The sequence below is a fragment of the Lethenteron reissneri genome, chromosome 2, assembly GCF_015708825.2.
Source record: "Lethenteron reissneri isolate LAM-NWPU_2019-01 chromosome 2, ASM1570882v1, whole genome shotgun sequence".
NCBI lineage: Eukaryota > Metazoa > Chordata > Hyperoartia > Petromyzontiformes > Petromyzontidae > Lethenteron > Lethenteron reissneri.
The window spans coordinates 11,095,553-11,115,773 of NC_083780.1; the positions used below are offsets into that span (position 1 = coordinate 11,095,553).

The 20,221-nt window shown below is 47.4% G+C and overlaps 1 protein-coding gene across 1 annotated transcript; it reads right to left on the reverse strand.

Moving 5' to 3' along the window:
• Positions 1 to 3,300: 3,300 nt before the first annotated feature.
• LOC133343432 (peptidyl-prolyl cis-trans isomerase FKBP5-like) lies at positions 3,301 to 20,221 on the reverse strand. The gene is made up of 11 exons (XM_061553035.1): positions 19,862 to 20,221; positions 11,709 to 11,853; positions 10,700 to 10,842; positions 10,085 to 10,205; positions 9,112 to 9,268; positions 8,585 to 8,675; positions 8,157 to 8,240; positions 6,861 to 7,046; positions 6,017 to 6,256; positions 5,258 to 5,323; positions 3,301 to 4,457 (listed from the first exon to the last, which is right to left on the reverse strand). Exons 1-11 carry the CDS (start codon positions 19,970 to 19,972, stop codon positions 4,383 to 4,385), a joined length of 1,419 nt encoding a protein of 472 aa, XP_061409019.1. The 5' UTR covers positions 19,973 to 20,221; the 3' UTR covers positions 3,301 to 4,382.

The window sequence follows — 20,221 nt, forward strand, 5'->3', positions numbered from 1 at the left end:
CTTTACCGAAAGAATCAAAGAGTATGGATTCCTGCAGCTACGAAAGAATCAACAGGGAACCGCACTCTTTGGTTCTTTCGGTAAAGTCACATAGGTATAAAATGTAACAAATCACGACGTTTCGGGCGCAACACATCAGGTGACGGACGCTTGTGTTGCGCTCGAAACGTCGTGATCTATTTTATTTTTCTACCCACGTGACTTTACCGAAAGAACCAAAGAGTATGGATTCCTGCAGCCACGAAAGCTTCAAATTAAGAATCAACAGGGAATTTCTAACTCCATGAGACCCCGACCCCATTCTATTTATGCACCGCCCCTCCCTGATCAGACCCGCCCCTCATTTACCAGGCCCTGCCCATCGCTAATTATCAGGCCCCTCATCAGAACCTGCCCCTCATCGATCAGGTCCCACCTCTTCCTGGTTAGGTCCCACCTCTTTAGAGCTAGGCCCCACCCCTTCCATCTTCTCCTTCCGGTTGCACGCCTTTCCTTTTTAGGCTCCGCCCTCTTATTTGGAAAGCCGTGCAACGCCCCGTTACAGAACGGCCTCCGTGTATGATGAATTAATCGTACTTTGGAGGTACCTTCAATCTGCCTCATTTTCGCGCTGCTAGAGACGGGATCCTTCACACGGCTACGGGGCAGAATGTTTTACTCCTCGGAGCCAGCTTGAATGAGTTTTCATTCAGTACTTTTTGAACAGGCCTTGCCCAACTCGCCACGTGTCAGAACCTGGTTAAATTCAGCCGAGATCCTGATTCGAACCCAGGTTCTAAGCAGTGGCAGTACCAAGTGATCTCCCACCCCAAGTTACATGTGCACATCAATTAACCCACTGCACTCCCCAGATTAGACGCACTTGTAATTTAAAACAAGAGTTGGGTGTCTTAAAATCCGGTGTGTGACCATATTTGTATGACTTTGACACCTGGCATATATTTGTGGTGTTTTACTGTTATAATTCACAGAATACGGTAATAGTTTTAAAATACATATTTGAGTACCCAAACATTTAACGCGGCTGCCTGACACCAGCAGCTGTGCAGATGTACACGCGTAATTAAATTGAACACGTATTTAGAGATCACCAAAGTAGTTAGATGTCAGGGCATCTGTGAGAAACCACTAAGGCCCACATCACGGCCACACCGTCGTCTCCTCCCAGTATTGATGTTAACCGTATGTACCAGGTATCTATTCCAAGCCAGAGTTGACCTCGTGTAGAGGAGGACGAGTTTCAAAATCAGATGTTAATTACCAATGATGCTATGTACATGACCAGGCATCCAACCTGTAGGTGGGAAGCCTTGATAGCCGCCTGCAATGCTCCGGTGATTGTACAATGCTCCTGTGTAAATGTCCCTTGCAGGCAAGGGACTTGTGCCGACGAGTATCGGCTTGCCAGCTGGTGTGGCAGGGCCACGTCTTCACTCCAACGATGGCAGGAACTTCACGTTGCCACCTTGCAACTCGCCGATGAGGGCCCGTGCTGCGATGGTACTTAGCATTACCAAGGACAGGAGAAGATATCCGTGCCTTCTGCTGTTGCCTTGCTTGTAATTATACGAAAATGCAGTGAGGCTAAGGTGGCTTAGCCCACGCTGCACCCACCAACAATGTAGAGAAGTGAGGATTTATGGGTAGAGGGCAGGGCAAGTTAGGCGGTGGGAGTGGGTACTTAGCGCCTGCCTGCAAAACCTCTGCGCACATTCTGTAGCCTGGGGGGAGGGATGATGCTAAATATGATGACTCATGTGGCCGGCTGTATCGACTTGGAAAAATAATGGATTGTGACATGCACAATTAGGCGCATATTTACCTTGCAAACTGATTTTAATCTTTAAATATGTACCGAGAGAGATTGTCATTCACTCCCTTCACTTGCATAGCGCGTTAACCTGCATGCCTGCCGTGTCCTGCGTGTGTGAGCGTACAAGTGCACAACGATTTCAACTTTGCTTTTATTTCGTTCGTGAGCCATCAAAAGTCCATTCCACCAAAAAACGGATGCATCACTAACTTAACATCGGTATTGCTTTCCCCAGTGAGCCTTACATTAGTGACCGTACTCCACAGGTGTGCGCCGGGAAAATACAGATTACATGGAATGAAAAATACGCCGAAAGCCACCCATTTTACCATCTGCTATAATGGAAGAGGCAACCCAAAGTTAAATGGGCTTTTGTTTTCTGGTTGCATCCTCAGACTGCGTGCCCTACTCTGATAACAAATTTGAAGCGTTTCGTGCGTGAGAAATAAATGAAATCTTGACTTAAAGCTTTCCTGACTGCAGGAATTCACATTCTTTGGGGTATTTCGGTAAAGTCACGTAGATGGGTTAAAAGAAAATAACAGAAAACTACGTTTCGATCACAACACAAGCTATCGGCATCAGGAGGAAAAAAGAGTAAAGCTGCCGAGGCAGACTGTTTTAAAGGTTTAGAATTGACGTAGCCCAAGGGTCATAAACAGTGGGCGGGGCTAGTTATGTTAATGTAGAAATTAGCATGTTAATGGAGGATCGCAAAAGCGTGCAAGGTGGCTGTGTTCATGTGAGAAATTTAACCTATTAATGTAAAATCAGAGAGCCGAAAATCACAACATCGGAAGATAGTGTGGAAACATCACAGCCAGTTATGACTTAGACGTTTCGATCACAATACTAGCGATCCTGATGACGATCGCTTGTCTTTCAAGCTATCTACGTAACTACTCTTTGGTTCTTTCGGTAAAGTCACGTAGAAAATAAAATAATAATAGAATACATTTCGGTTGCAACACAAGCAGCCATCATCAGGTAATGAATGATAAAACACAGACACGGAAACATAGGCACATGCATGCAGAGACTCACCGAGCAAGTGTCTGCATGTCTGCCTATGTTGTTTCCGTGTCTGTGTTTAATCATTAATTCTTACCTGATGATGGCTGCTTGTGTTGCAACCGAAACGTCGAATTCTATTATTTGATTTTCTACGTGACTTTACCGAAAGAACCAAAGAGTAATTTCTGCAGTCACGAAAGCTTCGAATCTACGTGACTTTACCGAAAGACCCAAAGAATAAAAAGAAATGAAGGTCAAAGCCAAATGATTTTTAAGGCAACGGTTCTCAACTGCCCGTTGGTCGTGCACCACCATGAAACCCTCAGAGGGGCTGCGCGGGCTGTCGCATGGACACTGCTCTGGAAAGATTTCGAACGTGTGCGGGGAATGTCAGCGTCACGGCAACAACACAAAAAAAACACAAAAAAACACAAGTACACAACACGAAACAAAATGGCCAAGAGTACGTTGAGTGCAGGAGTGGACATGGGGTGTCTGTTTATTGAGACCTTAGTAACCAGGGAGACGGGGATCATCGTAATCAGTGGTTTTGATTGGGTGGGGGGGGGATTTGGCGCCATACCAAAAACGCTGAGAACCATTGCTTTAAGACGTATCAGTATAGCGGCCTCTAGAGGCATCCCGGCCATGGTGGAGTCCCCTTGCTGTTTCTGTTCGGGAGGTGGGAACCCAGTGACCCTGGCTACGTCAGGATACACGCAGTGCATGCTGGGAGCCGCTCCGTGCTCGTTTGTCAGGCCAGGCGTACGTAGGAAGATTTTAAACTCGGAATGGGAACGATGCAAATTGGGAGTCGCGAGCCGGAACTTTGAGCGGTGAATTGACAATTATTTACGGCGGCTGCAATTAATACGCCGCTGCATTGTCGTGGATCGGACGTTGCATCGCAAAGGATGGTAAAATGGAGACCGATTGGTGTTGTTTCAGATGCATCTTGCTTCTAAGTTGTAAAACCGAACACAAAAACCATATAAAAACAAAGCAAATGAAAGCACAAAGCAAAACTTAGAAAAACTACCAATTAATTTAGGAACGTTAACACAACCGGATCAGATCATTTTGACCAAGGGGTGCAGCGATTTGCATATTTTTTTAATTAACAAAGTATATTCTAATTTTCTTGCTATCGGCATCCTGTAATGAGACGATGAACTTTCCACATCTGCTGGACCCGCGGCGAGCACGCAGTATGACGTCACACATTCCTTTTGGGGGGAGGAGGGGGACGACCCCCCCCCCCCCCCACCTCGAATATGACGTCACAGAAACCAATCCTGAAGACACCGGACTCGATGGGGGGAGGGGGGGAACACGACACTTATCCAACACACTAAGTGGCGTAGCCCACGTGTATATTACTGCCCTGCGAAGAGTGTTCATCGCATGGCAATCAAACCGGAGAAAAGCGGGAGGGGACTTCAAGAGAGAGAGTGAAGATGCTGCTCCCAAGACGGTGGCGATGGAACAGAAACCGCCATCAACGGTGGAAGCCCCAAATCGACCGGGCCTTCCGCAACCATCCTCCCCCCCCGCCTCACGCGGTCGCCGCCTCCGTTTCCATGGGAGCAGCGGGAGCTTCGTCCGTTTCCTCTTTGTCCACTTGTTCATCCTGCAACAAACACTCGACTTTAACAGGAATAGAATCGTCGTGCACACGCGTGGATTTCGCAAAGCTTTCCAGAGCGTTTTACCTTTGCTTTTGTGTGTGAAATGTGCGCTACCAGCCATGGACACGGATGGCTCAGAAGCGTATAAGTATGTGTGTGTGTTGAACTTCTTTCGCAACGTACGTAGCCAACTGTGCTAAATCAGAGGTCCGGGCGGAAGGACAACAAACTAAAAATAACAAGCAGTTTTAACGAAAAGAGTTTTCAATCTAGATTTAAAAATGCATAGCTGCAGTAGCTTCCTAATATCAGAAGAAAGAGCGTGGGCAATAACGAATAAAATTATGGGGAAGAGTTAACAAAAAAAGTGTGCAAATAGGCATGGAGAGGCGCATGCTGGATGAAAGCCTCGTCACATCGTGCGAGTCCCATGGCGGTTATTTCACTACACTTCACTGCGCATAACGGGAAGCTGCCCATCCAAGCACGATCCTGGCTCAACCCCACTCATTAGCATCCAACACCTGCCGATATTGGGCGCATGCCAGGTAATTTCCCACACCTCCGATTAACATGGTTGGCTACGTACGGTGCGAAAGAAGTTCAACATACATAGGTACAACAGTAGCTGCCCATCAAAGCACGGTCCTGACTCAACCCCACTAATTAGTATCCAACACCTGCCAAGATTGGGCGCATGCGAGGTCATTTGGCCAATGCCAGGTCATTTGGCCACAGGCCGATAATTATAATCACTGCTCCTGTTTTGCTATTAATGCTTTAGGCTGCAAGGGGCGGTCACCTCCGATGCTTCTTGAGCCGCCTTCTTGAAGACGTCTTCGTCTCCTTTGCCCGGACTCTTCTCATGCTGATGACGCACACGGGATAGAGACACGAGCAGGGCATGAGGCACGGCACGAACGATCATAGCAGAGACGTGATCGAGACCAAAAGTGACAGCAGAAGGAGACTGGACCAGCACTGCCATCACACCTCTCACCACTTCCTTCCTGTGGCAGGGGTGCAAAGCTTGCGCGCGATGGCTTTGAAAATTAACGGAGTGCAGATATGTACAACGCGCATTATTTAAGTGTATAACCAGCGCAGATAGAATGCTGGCGCCGGGAGAGCATTCATTCAGGGGCGACACCGACGTTCAGGGTGAAAGCGAGAGGTTTAATTCCAGACGACTGGAGCCGCAACAGAGCACTGTGGGTTCTGAACGCGTCCGGTTATTCCAGCGACGGGCTTGACGAGGAGGCCGCTGCTCGAGGCGGATCGAAGGCCACGAGACGGAACGTACGACGAGATGACCCAAAGCTAAACAGCCCCCCCCCCCCCCCCAGTTGACCCGACAAATGCGCTTTGCGACGCTGAGCAATATCAAGAAAACGGGGGAAAAAAACATCCGCACCCAGCACGCCATGCCCAGTACATACGCTCTCCGTGGCCGGAACCGATCAAGAAACTATCTACTCCAGTCGAACCCAACAGGCGACCCGGAAAATATTTCGAGATTAAATCCCCGATGGAAAACCTTAACACGGCCGGCGGCCCGCACCTTTGCGTCGTGCTGCGCGAACTTGCTGAACATGTTGGCGTAGACGCGCTTGTCTCGCTCGTGCTGCTCACGCAGCCTTCGCTGGCACTGCGCTACGTGCGCACGCGCCGCCCCGTTGGCCGGGTTCACCTCCAGCACGCGCTCAAAGTCGGCGCGCGCGAGCTCGTAGTCCCTCTGTGCCGCGTGCGCCTCGCCGCGACGGTACAGCGCCTTCTCGTTGCGCGGGTCCTTCTCCAGGGCCTTAAGGGGGACAAGGGGCGGGGGGACAAGGGGCGGGCGGGCGGGGCGGGGGGGGGAAGTGGGTGGGGAGGGAGATCGACGGGGGAGCGCAGGGAGAAGCCACAGGTGAATCGCAGGAGAAGCACGAACCAATTGTGAGCGAAACCCAAGTGACGCACAATGTACAACTGGGCCAATCTGATCTTCTTGTTTCTTTCGGTAAAGTCACCTAGAAGGGAAGTAATAAAATAATAAAAATAAAACATAATAAAATAATTTCGATTTAAAGCTTTCGTGACTGCAGGGATTCATCTTCTTGGTTCTTTCGGTAAAGTCACGTAGAAGGGAAGTAATAAAATAATATATTATATTATTTTATATTATTATTATTTTATTACTTCCCTTCTACGTGACTTTACCGAAAGAACCAAGAAGATGAATCCCTGCAGTCACGAAAGCTTTAAATCGAAATTTGGGCCAATCTGTACAAGAACACGAGTGCATGCCTGCCTGTTGCAGTGTATCTGTGTTGATGTGTGCGTATATCTATCGCTATGTGCGCGTACATCTCTCCGTGCGTGCGCGTGCGTACATCTGTGTGTGCGAGTCGGGGCGATCGCTGTACCTTGTCGCAGCACTCCAGCGCCTGCTGGCTCTCAGCCAGCTTGAGGTGGCACATGGCGAGGTTGAGGTGCGCAGCCAGCACGAGGCTCTTGGCGGCCGTCTCGTCGGTGCCCTCCAGGCCGTACTCGTTCTCCAGCCACGACACAATCTTCTTGTACTGCGCCAGCGCTTGCTTGTATCGCCCTGCCTGCATGCGGTTGGCGGTGGCGGTAGGGAAAGCGGTACGGGCAGCGGAACAAACATTAGCAGCGGGAGAGGTGGGAGCGGTAGAAGCAGCAGTTGCAAGAGCAGCAGCAGTAGGATCATAGTAGAAGCAGCAGGAGGAGCAGTAACAACAAAAACAGCGAAAGCAACAGCAGAAACGGCAGAAGCGCGTAATGGTAGCAGTAGTAGAAGCAGCAGATAATAGTAGCAGCAGTTAAGGGGAGCAACAGGAGTTACGCCGGGTGCAGCAACAGAAGCAACAGCAGGACAAATAACAGCAGTAGCAGCAACCAGCACAAAAGGAAAACATCTCCAGTATAGCCTTAACAGAATTTTGATGCAAGTGCTATCAGGAAGTATATATGAAGGCTGCCATGGCACACGAGGGGATGGGTGGCCAGCACCACGCCCAGCCACGTTTGTCTCCCAAGTGGCCATGTTTACTACGCATCGCACCAGGTACTTATTTGAGGCAGAGTCGACCTGGGGGAGGCCCAGGACAGATAATCGTACTGGTGTTGGTTGTGACCATGAGCGGGGGTTCGTCGTGCAGTGCGCTAACCACTTAACTACTGCTCCCCACATGTACACGCACACACAGCTGCGAAAACATCCATTGTGTGGTACATTTCCTCCTTCAGAATCAGAATTTTGAATTCATCCTGGAGAAATACGATGAGCTATGAAAGCTCTTTTTCACAGATGTCCAGGATGGGCGAATTAGAAAGTTACAGCAAACAATTCAAAAAACGACAGGAGTGCAAAGTATAGGAAAGGTAAGCCAATCACTAAAAATAGATGAGCATCAAGAAAACTAAACGATTTTCATTTTACCAGGTAAAGCTCACGGAGCGATGTCGTTCATTTTCAGAAGCGACTTGGGCCACAAATGTGGAAATTAACAGCAGCCAAATACTCTTAAACACGTTTCTAAATGCGGAGGGAAAAAACCGAAGGACCCGGAGAAAAAAATCCACGTGACTACGGGGAGAACATGCAAATATACAGGCATCAGGATCGAACCCACGGCCTCCTGTAGACCAGGCGAGGACGATAACATCACTGCCACCGTGGGGCTTTGCACGTGCCGCACCTTAAAGTACTGGGTTCCCTTCTCCTTCACGAGGCCGGCCTGCTCCAGCTTCTCCTTGGTGTCCATCTCCCAGGACTCCTTCGCCTGGACACACGCGCATTCATTTATTCAATCACTGTGCAGTGCGAGTGTATAACGCGAGTGCAAAACATTTCACAAAGCGCTCATTCAATGTGTAAACAGCTATTCACGTAGATCGTTAATGATCACAGGAAACGTTCATTATAGTTTTTTCATGAATAACGATAATCCTGATACAACTATATTTTAAAACAGGGACGATGCGTTTATCGTTGATCTTATATCGTCGGATGTACATCGTAGCGTTTCTATATTGTGATACACTCTAGTGAACGCACAGCTGTGTATCAGCGTGCGTGTTAGTATGCGAAGGGTGTTAACAGCGCAGAGTGAACGTGTGCGCGTACCTTCTCAAAGCTCTTCAGAGTCACTTTGTATTCCACGTTGGTGTCTGGAGGGATTTCAAACTCTGCCTTTCCCTGCTGACCAAACGCATACCTGCAGGCGACGTGTTGCGACACGCATCGCAGACGTTAACAGCCGTGCCAAATCCACGATCACAATGAAAACTAGATTTGAAGCTTTCGTGACTGCAAGGATTCATATTCTTAGGTTGTATTCGGTAAAGTCACGTAGGTAAAACATTAAAATTAATGAAAGTAAAATAAAATAAAAATCACGACTCCGAAACGTCGTGATTTTTATTTTATTTTGCTTTCATTAATTTTAATGTTTTACCTACGTGACTTTACCGAAAAAACCTAAGAACAATGAAAACTACCAAACCCAAACTACTCCTGTCTTTCGTATGCCGCCCCTAGTTGAGCGCAGCCTAAAATGAGGACCTGGCGCGGTGTGTAAATAACATCGGCAAAGGGAAGACGAAGGGCGGCCAGTTGTTGTGCGAGAGGGAGTGTACGAGCGCGAGACTCACTTGGGCGCCAGCGTGAGGGTGCACACTTCCCCCTTGAGCATCTTCTCGAGCGCGCGTTCCACGCCCGGCACCACCCCGAACTCCTCGCTATCGCCCAGGGTGAACGAGAGGTCGCGTGCGTCGAACACTCGGCTCCCCACACGGCCCTCCAGAGACACTGCGCGCGAGACAAAGATCCCACGTGTAGCCTTAACGGACTGTTGAGGCAAGCGCCGTGAGCGAGTAGCACCTATGAAGGCTGGTACAGCACGTGAGGGGGCGGGTGGCCAGCACCAAGCCCAGCCGCCTTTGTCTCCTGAGTGGCGATGTTGACTGCACATCGCAGCAGGTACTAATTTGAGGCCGAGTCGACCTAGGCGAAGCCCAGCACTGGTTCAGATAATTGTTACTGGTGTTGGCCCGTCAGCAGAAATCGAACTCAGGTCGCTGGGTTCGTAGCCCAGCGCGCTAACCACTGCGCCGCAACTTCCCCTCCACATTTAATTTCACATATACACTCACGTACACGAATGGGTAGCCAAACATGAATAACGTTTGTGTCTGGTAGTGTTGCGCGTGGTCTACGCGAGCGCTCAGTGGTTGCGTCTTTATTTGCCCGTAGTATCGCAGTCTGTGTGGTTATAGTTGTGTCTGCAGTATTGTGGTCTCGGCGCTTGTGTGCGTGGCAGCAGTCGTAGCAGTTGTCTGCGCGTCCGCGTTGTGCCTGTGGCGGCGCTGTGCCAAATAATTGCGGCTGCGTGTTTCTGCGGCCGCGTGTATCTGCGGCCGCGTGTATCTGCGGCCGCGTATATCTGCGGCCGCGTGTATCCGCGGCCGCGTATATCTGCGGCCACGTGTATCTGCGGCCGGGTGTATCTGCGGCTGCGTGTATCTGCGGCTGCGTGTATCTGCGGCCGCGTGTATCTGCGGCCGCGTTGTGTCTGTAGCCATGAGTCGCAGCGCGCGTGTGGGTGACGAGGGGGGGGGGGCGCACCCTCTACGGTGGAGCCCTCATTAGGCTTGGAGTAGCCCTCCCCCTTGCAATGGATGCGCCGGATGATGCCTCCATCCTCCTCTTCCGTGAGGTCCTCCCCCTTCCAGTCAAACAGCTCCACCTGGAGGAAGACCCAGGCAAGGTCGTCTCGCGGGCAAACATTGCGACCATCAGCAGTCAGAACTGCTTTTTGTGTTTTTTTTGTCCTTCCCCCGGATCTCCGATTTGCGCGGTTGACTACGCACGGTCCGAAATAAGTCCAACATCCATACGTAATAAGCAAGTGCTACTGGGCTGCCAGATGGTACTACCACGATGACATCTGGTCTAAATGATGGTACAATCACAATTACATCTAGTATTAACGATGGGGCCTTGTTTAACGTGAAACTCGTTATGCGCTGTCTGGGAGCATTACGGTTATCCACACGTGCAAGCGGAAAGGAGTTTAGTACCTCCACATATAAATTAAATAATTGTTTTAGTCCACCCGCCTATCAGCCTTCCAGATCAATATTAACTGACAGCATTCCGTTCAGTCTGGCCCACTGAACGACCTGAATAACAGACCCACCGAGTGGCCAAATAATCGTCCGAGTGGTCGAAAGGACCCACCTCAAAGATGAGCGTGGAGTTCGCGGGGATCTTGGGGGGGCTGCCCACGGCGCCGTACGCGTACTCGGCGGCGCACGTCAGCTGGCACAACTCCCCCCGCTTCATCGTCGCCACGCCGATGTCCCATGCCTTGATCACTTGCTCTGGAAAAGGTAACGCGGGGGGGGGGGGGGGGTACAACGGTCAATCACGCAAGGCGGCACACGTACATGCGTGCGGTCACAGGCACACGGCAGCTATGATGGCTACTGCTGGACCGTAGCAAACAGCTGCACCGCGATGCAGGCCCGTAGTTGATTACAAAGCTAACTCTTCATTATCCGTGGGTGGAGTAACCGGCTTGTTTGGTGGCCGGATTACTTAGTAACCGGGTTGCGTGATAACCAGGTAACGGAGTAGCCATGCTGCTCTAATTATTGGCTGACCGTCGCTCGTTGAGGGTCCACGACTCGGTGACCACAAACACATCGGAAAGTAATCGGATTACTTTAGCAACCAATACAAACCATACGACGCATTCCACCTCTTCACCCAGATTCTGTATAGGTAACCAGTACCATGATTTATTGCCTAATTTACATTTGTTTTTCATTATCCATGTTTTTTTTCCAATATGGACCACCCTTCGCCCAATTACCCCAGATATAACAAATGCAGAGTCAACTATCATAACGATGCAGCAGAACTGTTTGCTGATATTCAACTTACAATGACCGTATATCTCCGGATTATAAGATGCTCCGCAGAGCAACGCACAACCCCTAAAGTTGTACCCCCGGTGTCAAAGTTACACAAACCGGGCGACACACCTGCCGTCTTCCGGAAGGTAATCCTGAACTAGATTAAAACACTGTCTTCCAGAATACAATTAATTGTCCTCATTATAAGATGCATCCCCCCTCCTCCTCCCCTTCCCCCCACCCCCAACTTTTGCTTTAGATTATACAGGGGAACAAAAATGCCACTTCGAATTCATACCGACAGTGGACCACGGCACGAGAATCCTCACCTTTGCCCAGCTCGAAGGTGAACTTCTCCCCTCGGTCGCGACTGGAGTCGAACTTGGTTCCGTCAAGCAACGTGCCCGTGTAGTGAACCCACACCTTGTCTCCGGCCAGTGGCGTGTCATCGCCCTCGCCCGCACGCTTGATCAGCTGCGGGTTGGACAAGGGTTGACGAGGGGTCAGCGCGATCGTCTGGAGGTCAAACGCTCGTCACCCGGCGCGCCCCCCGCCGTCGCAACAACCCCGGCCGTCAGTTTAACACGTCGGCTTTCACAACCAACATTATCAACACCCCCGCCACGTTTGGGCGACAAGTGACAGCGGATCTCACAGCGTGATGCCCTCGGCTCAATGCCCAGGCTTGGGGGAGAGAAACCGGGCACTATGCCAATGTCACCGACAGGGGATGAGCTTCCAATCGGGGCTCCCCTAGGCCTAAATAAAAAAAACCCAGATGTGTTGTTAAGTTATGGGCAACTGAGCCACGTATAATGTGTCTGTATTGAACCGCGGCAGAACAGTGCACAGGAGACATGGCTGTGTTCCTCCCAGACTGATGGTACAATTAAGGATAGCCCATAATGTGCGTGCAGGCACCAATATCAACCCGTGGACCACATTGCACCACCACTGCCCGCTCGGAACATTAGAATCCATGGGTCTCTATGCGATTCTATGGGTCTCTGTGCGATTCAATGGGTCTCTATGCGATTCTATGGGTCTCTATGCGATTCTATGGGTCTCTATGCGATTCTATGGGTCTCAATGCGATTCTATGGGTCTCAATGCGATTCTATGGGTCTCAATGCGATTCTATGGGTCTCTGTGCGATTTTATGGGTCTCTATACGATTTTATGGGTCTCTATGCGATTCTATGGGTCTCCGTGCGAGTCTACGGGTGTCCATGCGAGTCTACGGGGTCCTCTGTGTAAATTTCCAGTCTGGGTTTTCGAACTCGCACAGCAACACAGATATGGCCTACGCCTGCCTCAAGTACCCATCTCGTAACACAAAAGTTGACCTCTGTACTCATATGAATTTATAAAAATTCATAAAATAAGCAGCCATTGCGACATATGCGACTTTACACCCCACCCATGCTTGTCAGCAATTGCGCACGAAGGCTTGCCCGGCGCACGTGGAGGGCATTGTGGTCAGCACTGCCCACCATGCACAGGCCTTGCTCGTCTGCCCTCCCGCGCTAAACTCAACGTCTAAACACAACACCGGGCAACTCATTTAATGCCAAGCTGACCCACTGGGAGCTTGGACTGGACTCGCGTTGAATTTTGCAACGTAACACTCTCTCGCGAGCCTTGTGCAAACTCAATCGCGTTAAGACTGGGTCACGCCGCCCCGATGCGAGCATTCCCCATAAATTATTGGCATCAAAATTCTCGCCATCGCAGGCAGTGCTCTCTCTACGCAAGCACAACGTGTGAACATGCTCAAGGTTGTGCCTCCGTGTTCCCTCCCTTCAAGTGTCCGTCTCCTTCTGCGTCCATGTCTCCATGTGTCCGTCTGCCACTCTCCGCAACCGTCTCTCTAAATTACTGCGTGGCTCTGCACATCCCGGTGTTTCTACCTCTCCGTGTCCCTCCATATCTGTCATGTCTCTCCAAATATCTCTCTGCCGTCTGTTTCTCTGTCCGTCTCAAGTGTCTCTCTTCCCCGTGACACACTCTTCACAGCTCTCTTGTATGTGGGTCTAGCGCCGTGTCTCTATACGCTGTGCATGTCCCTCATTCCATTATCTCTCCGACTCTGTCCAGCGAATACGTAGTATTGCGTCAGCTCCGTTTTCACTGCATTCAATCTGGCACACCCATGACCCCATCGCCCAGGATGCTGGCTAAACCTTGGTCGGGAGACCACATTGCATAGCAAGTGACTATAGGCTTCTAGGACAGGGCTACGTGGTTGAGCAGCAGGGGCCGCAGAATACACTGTTGTGCTGTGCTTCTATGCTTCAACACGTACGCTGTGTCGCCACCAACACACACTGAGCAGCATGGCCCGCACAGTATGGGGAGAGGTACTCATCCAACAGCAGATTGGCAAAAGGGTTGTACGTGTGTGCATTCATCTGGTATGGCTTGTTTCATTATTGTCCAGTGATCAATTGTGCAGCTCGGTTGCATGTAACCGAGCAACCGGTTGCTTACAAAAGGCAGAAAGCGACCTGCCCATCAAAGCACCGTCCCCATGCTCCCCCACCCCCCCGCCTGGCTTCGGAGGCGTGATGGCGTGATGATATCGGCTGAATTCCGGGTAATCTGATCTGAGGCGGCCACCAAAAGTTTCTATCTCTGCTAAAAAAAAACCCACCCCACACATTGACGATTTCATTCACTCAAAAGAGTGGATGGAATCTTCCATCACAGGGCACCACAGTCCAATCATGGCCACCATGAGCAATACATCTGCGTCTTTTTCACTCTTCTATCGTTGCTACTAACATGGTCACTGTTTATGTAAACTGCGCTCAACGATTCGCCCACCCGCATCTCATCAGCACTGTGTTCAACCACCACGACACAGAGGGTCACAACAACCGCCATTTGCCACTAAGTGGCGGTGACGTCACCACAACGCTTGTGCCAGGCCATGTCCACCTTGAGGTGCATATGGTTCACAACACACTCACCCACACACTCACCACACTGCAGGTCACAATCCCACACTAACCCACTCACCACACTGCAGGTCACAATACCACACTAACCCACTTAACCACTCACCACACTGCAGGTCACAATACCACACTAACCCACTTACCCACTCACCAAACTGCAGGTCACAATACCAAACTAACCCACTCACCACACTGCAGGTCACAATACCACACTAACCCACTCACCCACCACACTGCAAGTCATAACACCACACTAACCCACTTACCCACTCTCCACACTGCAGGTCACAATACCACACTAACCCACTTAACCACTCACCACACTGCAGGTCACAATACCAAACTAACCCACTCACCACACTGCAGGTCACAATACCAAACTAACCCACTCACCACACTGCAGGTCACAATACCACACTAACCCACTCACCACACTGCAGGTCACAATACCACACTAACCCACTCACCACACTGCAGGTCACAATACCACACTAACCCACTTAACCACTCACCACACTGCAGGTCACAATACCACACTAACCCACTTAACCACTCACCACACTGCAGGTCACAATACCACACTAACCCACTCACCACACTGCAGGTCACAATACCACACTTAACTCACCCACTCACCACAGATCACCTCATTCCTCTCTCTGCCTCTTCCCTTGCACTGTTTCACTTGGAATTCCCTCCCGCCACCGTCACTGTTTTGCCCATCTTATTAAAACCTTGCTCAATTGAAGAAACGTATAGCTTTACTACACACTCAAAGAGTGCTGTCTGCTGCTGGCCGTCCGGCATTCTGCGCCTTTGGGCCTGCGCTCAGCCACGTGAGCAAACTAAATACCTACCAGAGCGTTTCAATTCTACGAAATTTGAATTACACAAAAAAAATTCCACGCACAAATCCTCAACGGCTTAATTCTGCAGCAACACACAACCGCCATGAGCTGCGGTCAATCCACCGTTGTATGAAGCCTCCTTCAACCAAGACGCTGCCTGCCTATCCCTCAATCGTCCCCCCTGCCACTCAGCTACAATGCCCCACCCCCAACCACCCACATCGGTTTCAGTCACCCATTCCGGAACTTTCCTGAGCCCATCAGCGTCCCGTAAATAATTTAAATTCACGGCCAACAAGAACCCCACAATATACAGTACAAGATTTTACATCACAAGATTTTAACACCATCATCCAGGCCATCACTACTGGACGTGTCCGAAAAAGAGCGTTATCGGATTCCTCCAGTGTAAATACATATTCTAATTCTGATTAATTACCCATCTCATCACAGCCTATCACCAGCCACCGTCAGTAGCAATGTACTGCCCAACAGCTTAATAATAATCTGCTGAGAATGCGACACATTCATGTCGGTTTGAGACACCTATTCTGGAACTTTCTTTAATAAGCCAGTCTCATCGCAATGAAAACTCAATTTATACTCCGCTAAAACGACAGTACTAGGAATCATCATAATCTCGTTGACATCACAACCAGTTATGGGTCCTTCTCTGCCTTCATCAACCCCGCACTGACCAGCGTGGTGAAGTATGGTCGAACAGGCACAAGCGACTGGCAAGGAATGGGTGGGGGGGGGGGGCTTCATCCAGCAGTAGAGTGATAAAGGTGTTACACGTTATAATTCCCCGCATTACCATTAAGAAATACACACAAACACACGGATCTCATTTCTGTCATTCTGGAATTTTCCTCAGCCACTCTCATTGACTTAACCTGATGCTTTGCCAATTGTTTGGAGGAGGGGGGGGTAAGATGTTATATACACATGCATGCGGGAAAGCTGCCAATGTTGTAATGCAGTGGTTCTTAGCCTGGGGTGCAAGATGCCCTGTCGGTTGGGCGAGATGCGCTTTCTTGGGGGGGATGCGAGACATGGACACATTTTTTTAGAAGGTAAATAATTTAAGCATGCGGCACGTAAGTACAACTACTTTGTTTCATCAAACCCCACGTATTTATTAATATTCCATACATTTTTTAACAATTGAGAACCAAAGGGGCTGCAAGGCTGCTGTAAAGGTTAAGAACCACTGCACTACACTATACACTACGCTATTATACACTACACTCTACACAACTATACACTACACTATACACTACGCTAGACAATACACTATACACTACAATATGCTATTATACACTACACTCTACACAACTATACACTACGCTAGACAATACACTACTATACACTACACTATACACTACTATACACTACACTATACACTACACCAGTGGTTCTTAACCCGGGGTGCACGCACCCCCTGGGGGTGCGAAATGCCCTTTCCAGGGGGGGTAGCGAGAGACATGGGCATTTTTTTTCGAAGGTAAATAATCGAAAAGATAAATTAAGCACGGGCACGGAAATATTGACTAATCGCTGTTACCTTTGTGTCATCAAACCTATGCGTTTAATTAACATAACGCATTTTTTAAGTTTGTTTACTATTGAGAACCAAGGGAGCTGCAAGGCTGCTGTTGCTGTAAAGGTTTTAAGAACCACAGGTGGTGTAATGGTGAGCAGCAGTAGCAGCACACCGAACTCGGAATCGAGAAGGTTCGCCGGTTAGACTTACATCTGCACCGCGTGGACGATGTGGGTGGGGGGTTATTCAAATTCCATCACCACCCCCAACGCATCTCGTCCTCACAACCAAGCCATCGAGGCATGAATTGATTAACATTGCAATGAATTGATTAACATTGAAACTGGTTAACATTGCAATGAATCGATTAACATTGCAATTGGTTAACATTGCAATGAGTTGATTAACATTGCAATTGGTTAACATTGCAATGAGTTGATTAACATTGAAACTGGTTAACATTGCAATGAATTGATTAACATTGAAATGAATTTATTAACATTGCAATTGGTTAACATTGCAATGAGTTGATTAACATTGAAACTGGTTAACATTGCAATGAATTGATTAACATTGAAACTGGTTAACATTGCAATGAGTTGATTAACATTGAAATTGGTTAACATTGCAATGAATTGATTAACATTGAAATTAGTTAACATTGCAATGAATTGATTAACATTGAAATTGGTTAACATTGCAATGAATTGATTAACATTGAAATTGGTTAACATTGCAATGAATCGATTAACATTGAAATTAGTTAACATTGCAATGAATTGATTAACATTGAAATTAGTTAACATTGCAATGAATTGATTAACATTGAAATTGGTTAACATTGCAATGAATTGATTAACATTGAAATTGGTTAACATTGCAATGAATTGATTAACATTGAAATTAGTTAACATTGCAATGAATTGATTAACATTGAAATTGGTTAACATTGCAATGAATTGATTAACATTGAAATTGGTTAACATTGCAATGAATTGATTAACATTGAAATTGGTTAACATTGCAATGAATTGATTAACATTGAAATTGGTTAACATTGCAATGAATCGATTAACATTGAAATTAGTTAACATTGCAATGAATTGATTAACATTGAAATTGGTTAACATTGCAATGAATTGATTAACATTGAAATTGGTTAACATTGCAATGAATCGATTAACATTGAAATTAGTTAACATTGCAATGAATTGATTAACATTGAAATTGGTTAACATTGCAATGAATTGATTAACATTGAAATTGGTTAACATTGCAATGAGTTGATTAACATTGAAATTGGTTAACATTGCAATGAATTGATTAACATTGAAATTAGTTAACATTGCAATGAATTGATTAACATTGAAATTAGTTAACATTGCAATGAATTGATTAACATTGAAATTGGTTAACATTGCAATGAATTGATTAACATTGAAATTGGTTAACATTGCAATGAATTGATTAACATTGAAATTAGTTAACATTGCAATGAATTGATTAACATTGAAATTGGTTAACATTGCAATGAGTTGATTAACATTGAAATTGGTTAACATTGCAATGAATTGATTAACATTGAAATTGGTTAACATTGCAATGAATTGATTAACATTGAAACTGGTTAACATTGCAATGAATTGATTAACATTGAAACTGGTTAACATTGCAATGAATTGATTAACATTGAAACTGGTTAACATTGCAATGAATTGATTAACATTGAAACTGGTTAACATTGCAATGAATTGATTAACATTGAAATTGTTAACATTGCAATGAATTGATTAACATTGAAATTGGTTAACATTGCAATGAGTTGATTAACATTGAAACTGGTTAACATTGCAATGAATTGATTAACATTGAAATTGGTTAACATTGCAATGAATTGATTAACATTGAAATTGGTTAACATTGCAATGAATTGATTAACATTGAAACTGGTTAACATTGCAATGAATTGATTAACATTGAAACTGGTTAACATTGCAATGAATTGATTAACATTGCAATTGGTTAACATTGCAATGAATTGATTAACATTGAAACTGGTTAACATTGCAATGAATTGATTAACATTGAAACTGGTTAACATTGCAATGAATTGATTAACATTGAAACTGGTTAACATTGCAATGAATTGATTAACATTGAAACTGGTTAACATTGCAATGAATTGATTAACATTGAAACTGGTTAACATTGCAATGAATTGATTAACATTGAAACTGGTTAACATTGCAATGAATTGATTAACATTGAAACTGGTTAACATTGCAATGAATTGATTAACATTGCAATTGGTTAACATTGCAATGAATTTATTAACATTGAAACTGGTTAACATTGCAATGAATCGATTAACATTGAAATTGGTTAACATTGCAATGAATCGATTAACATTGCAACGAGGTGCGTGTTCGGCTAAGTTCGAATCGTTAATGTCCGGGTGACATCCCCCGCGCATTCCATGGAGGTCTGACGGACACACTTCACTCACGACGCGGAAGAGTAGACCAAATACAGTCTTTAAAAATGTGGTTTCGCTCTTCCGCCCAATGCGACATGAGCGAGAACTTTCAGGGGGGCTCTCCTTTGCCCTGCTGTCATTTTTAATGACAAATGTTTCCACATTCTGGGTTTCGATTTCCATTTTTTTTTGGATAGTGGTTGTTAGATGGAAATTCGACATTACTATGGTGGGAAACCGAGCATCCATATTTATGGAATACAGGCGACTTGCCATCTTTTCGAGATCCCCGAACCAAGATGCTGCTTCTGCTGCTGTTAATCAGTCAATACATGTGCGGTTGGTGGGAGGTTTAGATGTCAGAGATGATGATCGGGAAGATGACGACAATGTTAGGGATGACAAGATATCGTGGTAGCAGGGATAACGATGACAATGCTTATGCTCTGCACGATCACAACAATGAAGCTGATAACGATGCTAATGAAAGGCACGACGACGTTGAAATTGCTGTGACAACAATGCTTTTTTGACTCGGGGGGGGGGGGGGAAGGCCATTGATTGGGACTTTGACGGATGATGCAGCTGACACGGTAACAATGACGATGGTTGTCAAATGTGCTCCCCTCTGCAGTTGACCACTCGCCGTTACCTTGCGTACTCCGCCGTCCTGTTTGGGGGAGATGTCGTCCCCTGCTTCTGCGCCACCGCCGATCACCGCCTCCTCCACCTTCTCCACCTTCGCATCTGCCTCGGCAGTCATCCCTCGCCGCACAAAATGTAACAACTAACACGCTCGATCAACACAAGCACCGTCTTCACGCTCACTGAACCTCGACCTGGATGCTCACTGCCACTGGGCCAATCGCTGAAGACGGCGAGAGACGTCGAGAGAGGCGGAGAAAGAACGAGAAAGATCGAGAAAGAGAGGAGCTCGCGGAAGAAGATGCACGTGGTGGCCGCCGCTTTGCTGAATGCAACCCCAATGGATGGTGGTGGTGGAGGCGGGGGG

Coding starts and splice junctions, on each gene's coding strand:
- LOC133343432 (XM_061553035.1), bottom strand. CDS start 19,972: ATGACTGCCGAGGCAGATGCGAAGGTGGAGAAGGTGGAGGAGGCGGTG. Junction 7,047..8,156: donor AGGGAACCCAGTACTTTAAG/GTGCGGCACGTG, acceptor AACCGCATGCAG/GCAGGGCGATACAAGCAAGC. Junction 4,458..5,257: donor CGGCTCAAGAAGCATCGGAG/GTGACCGCCCCT, acceptor TGTTTGTTGCAG/GATGAACAAGTGGACAAAGA.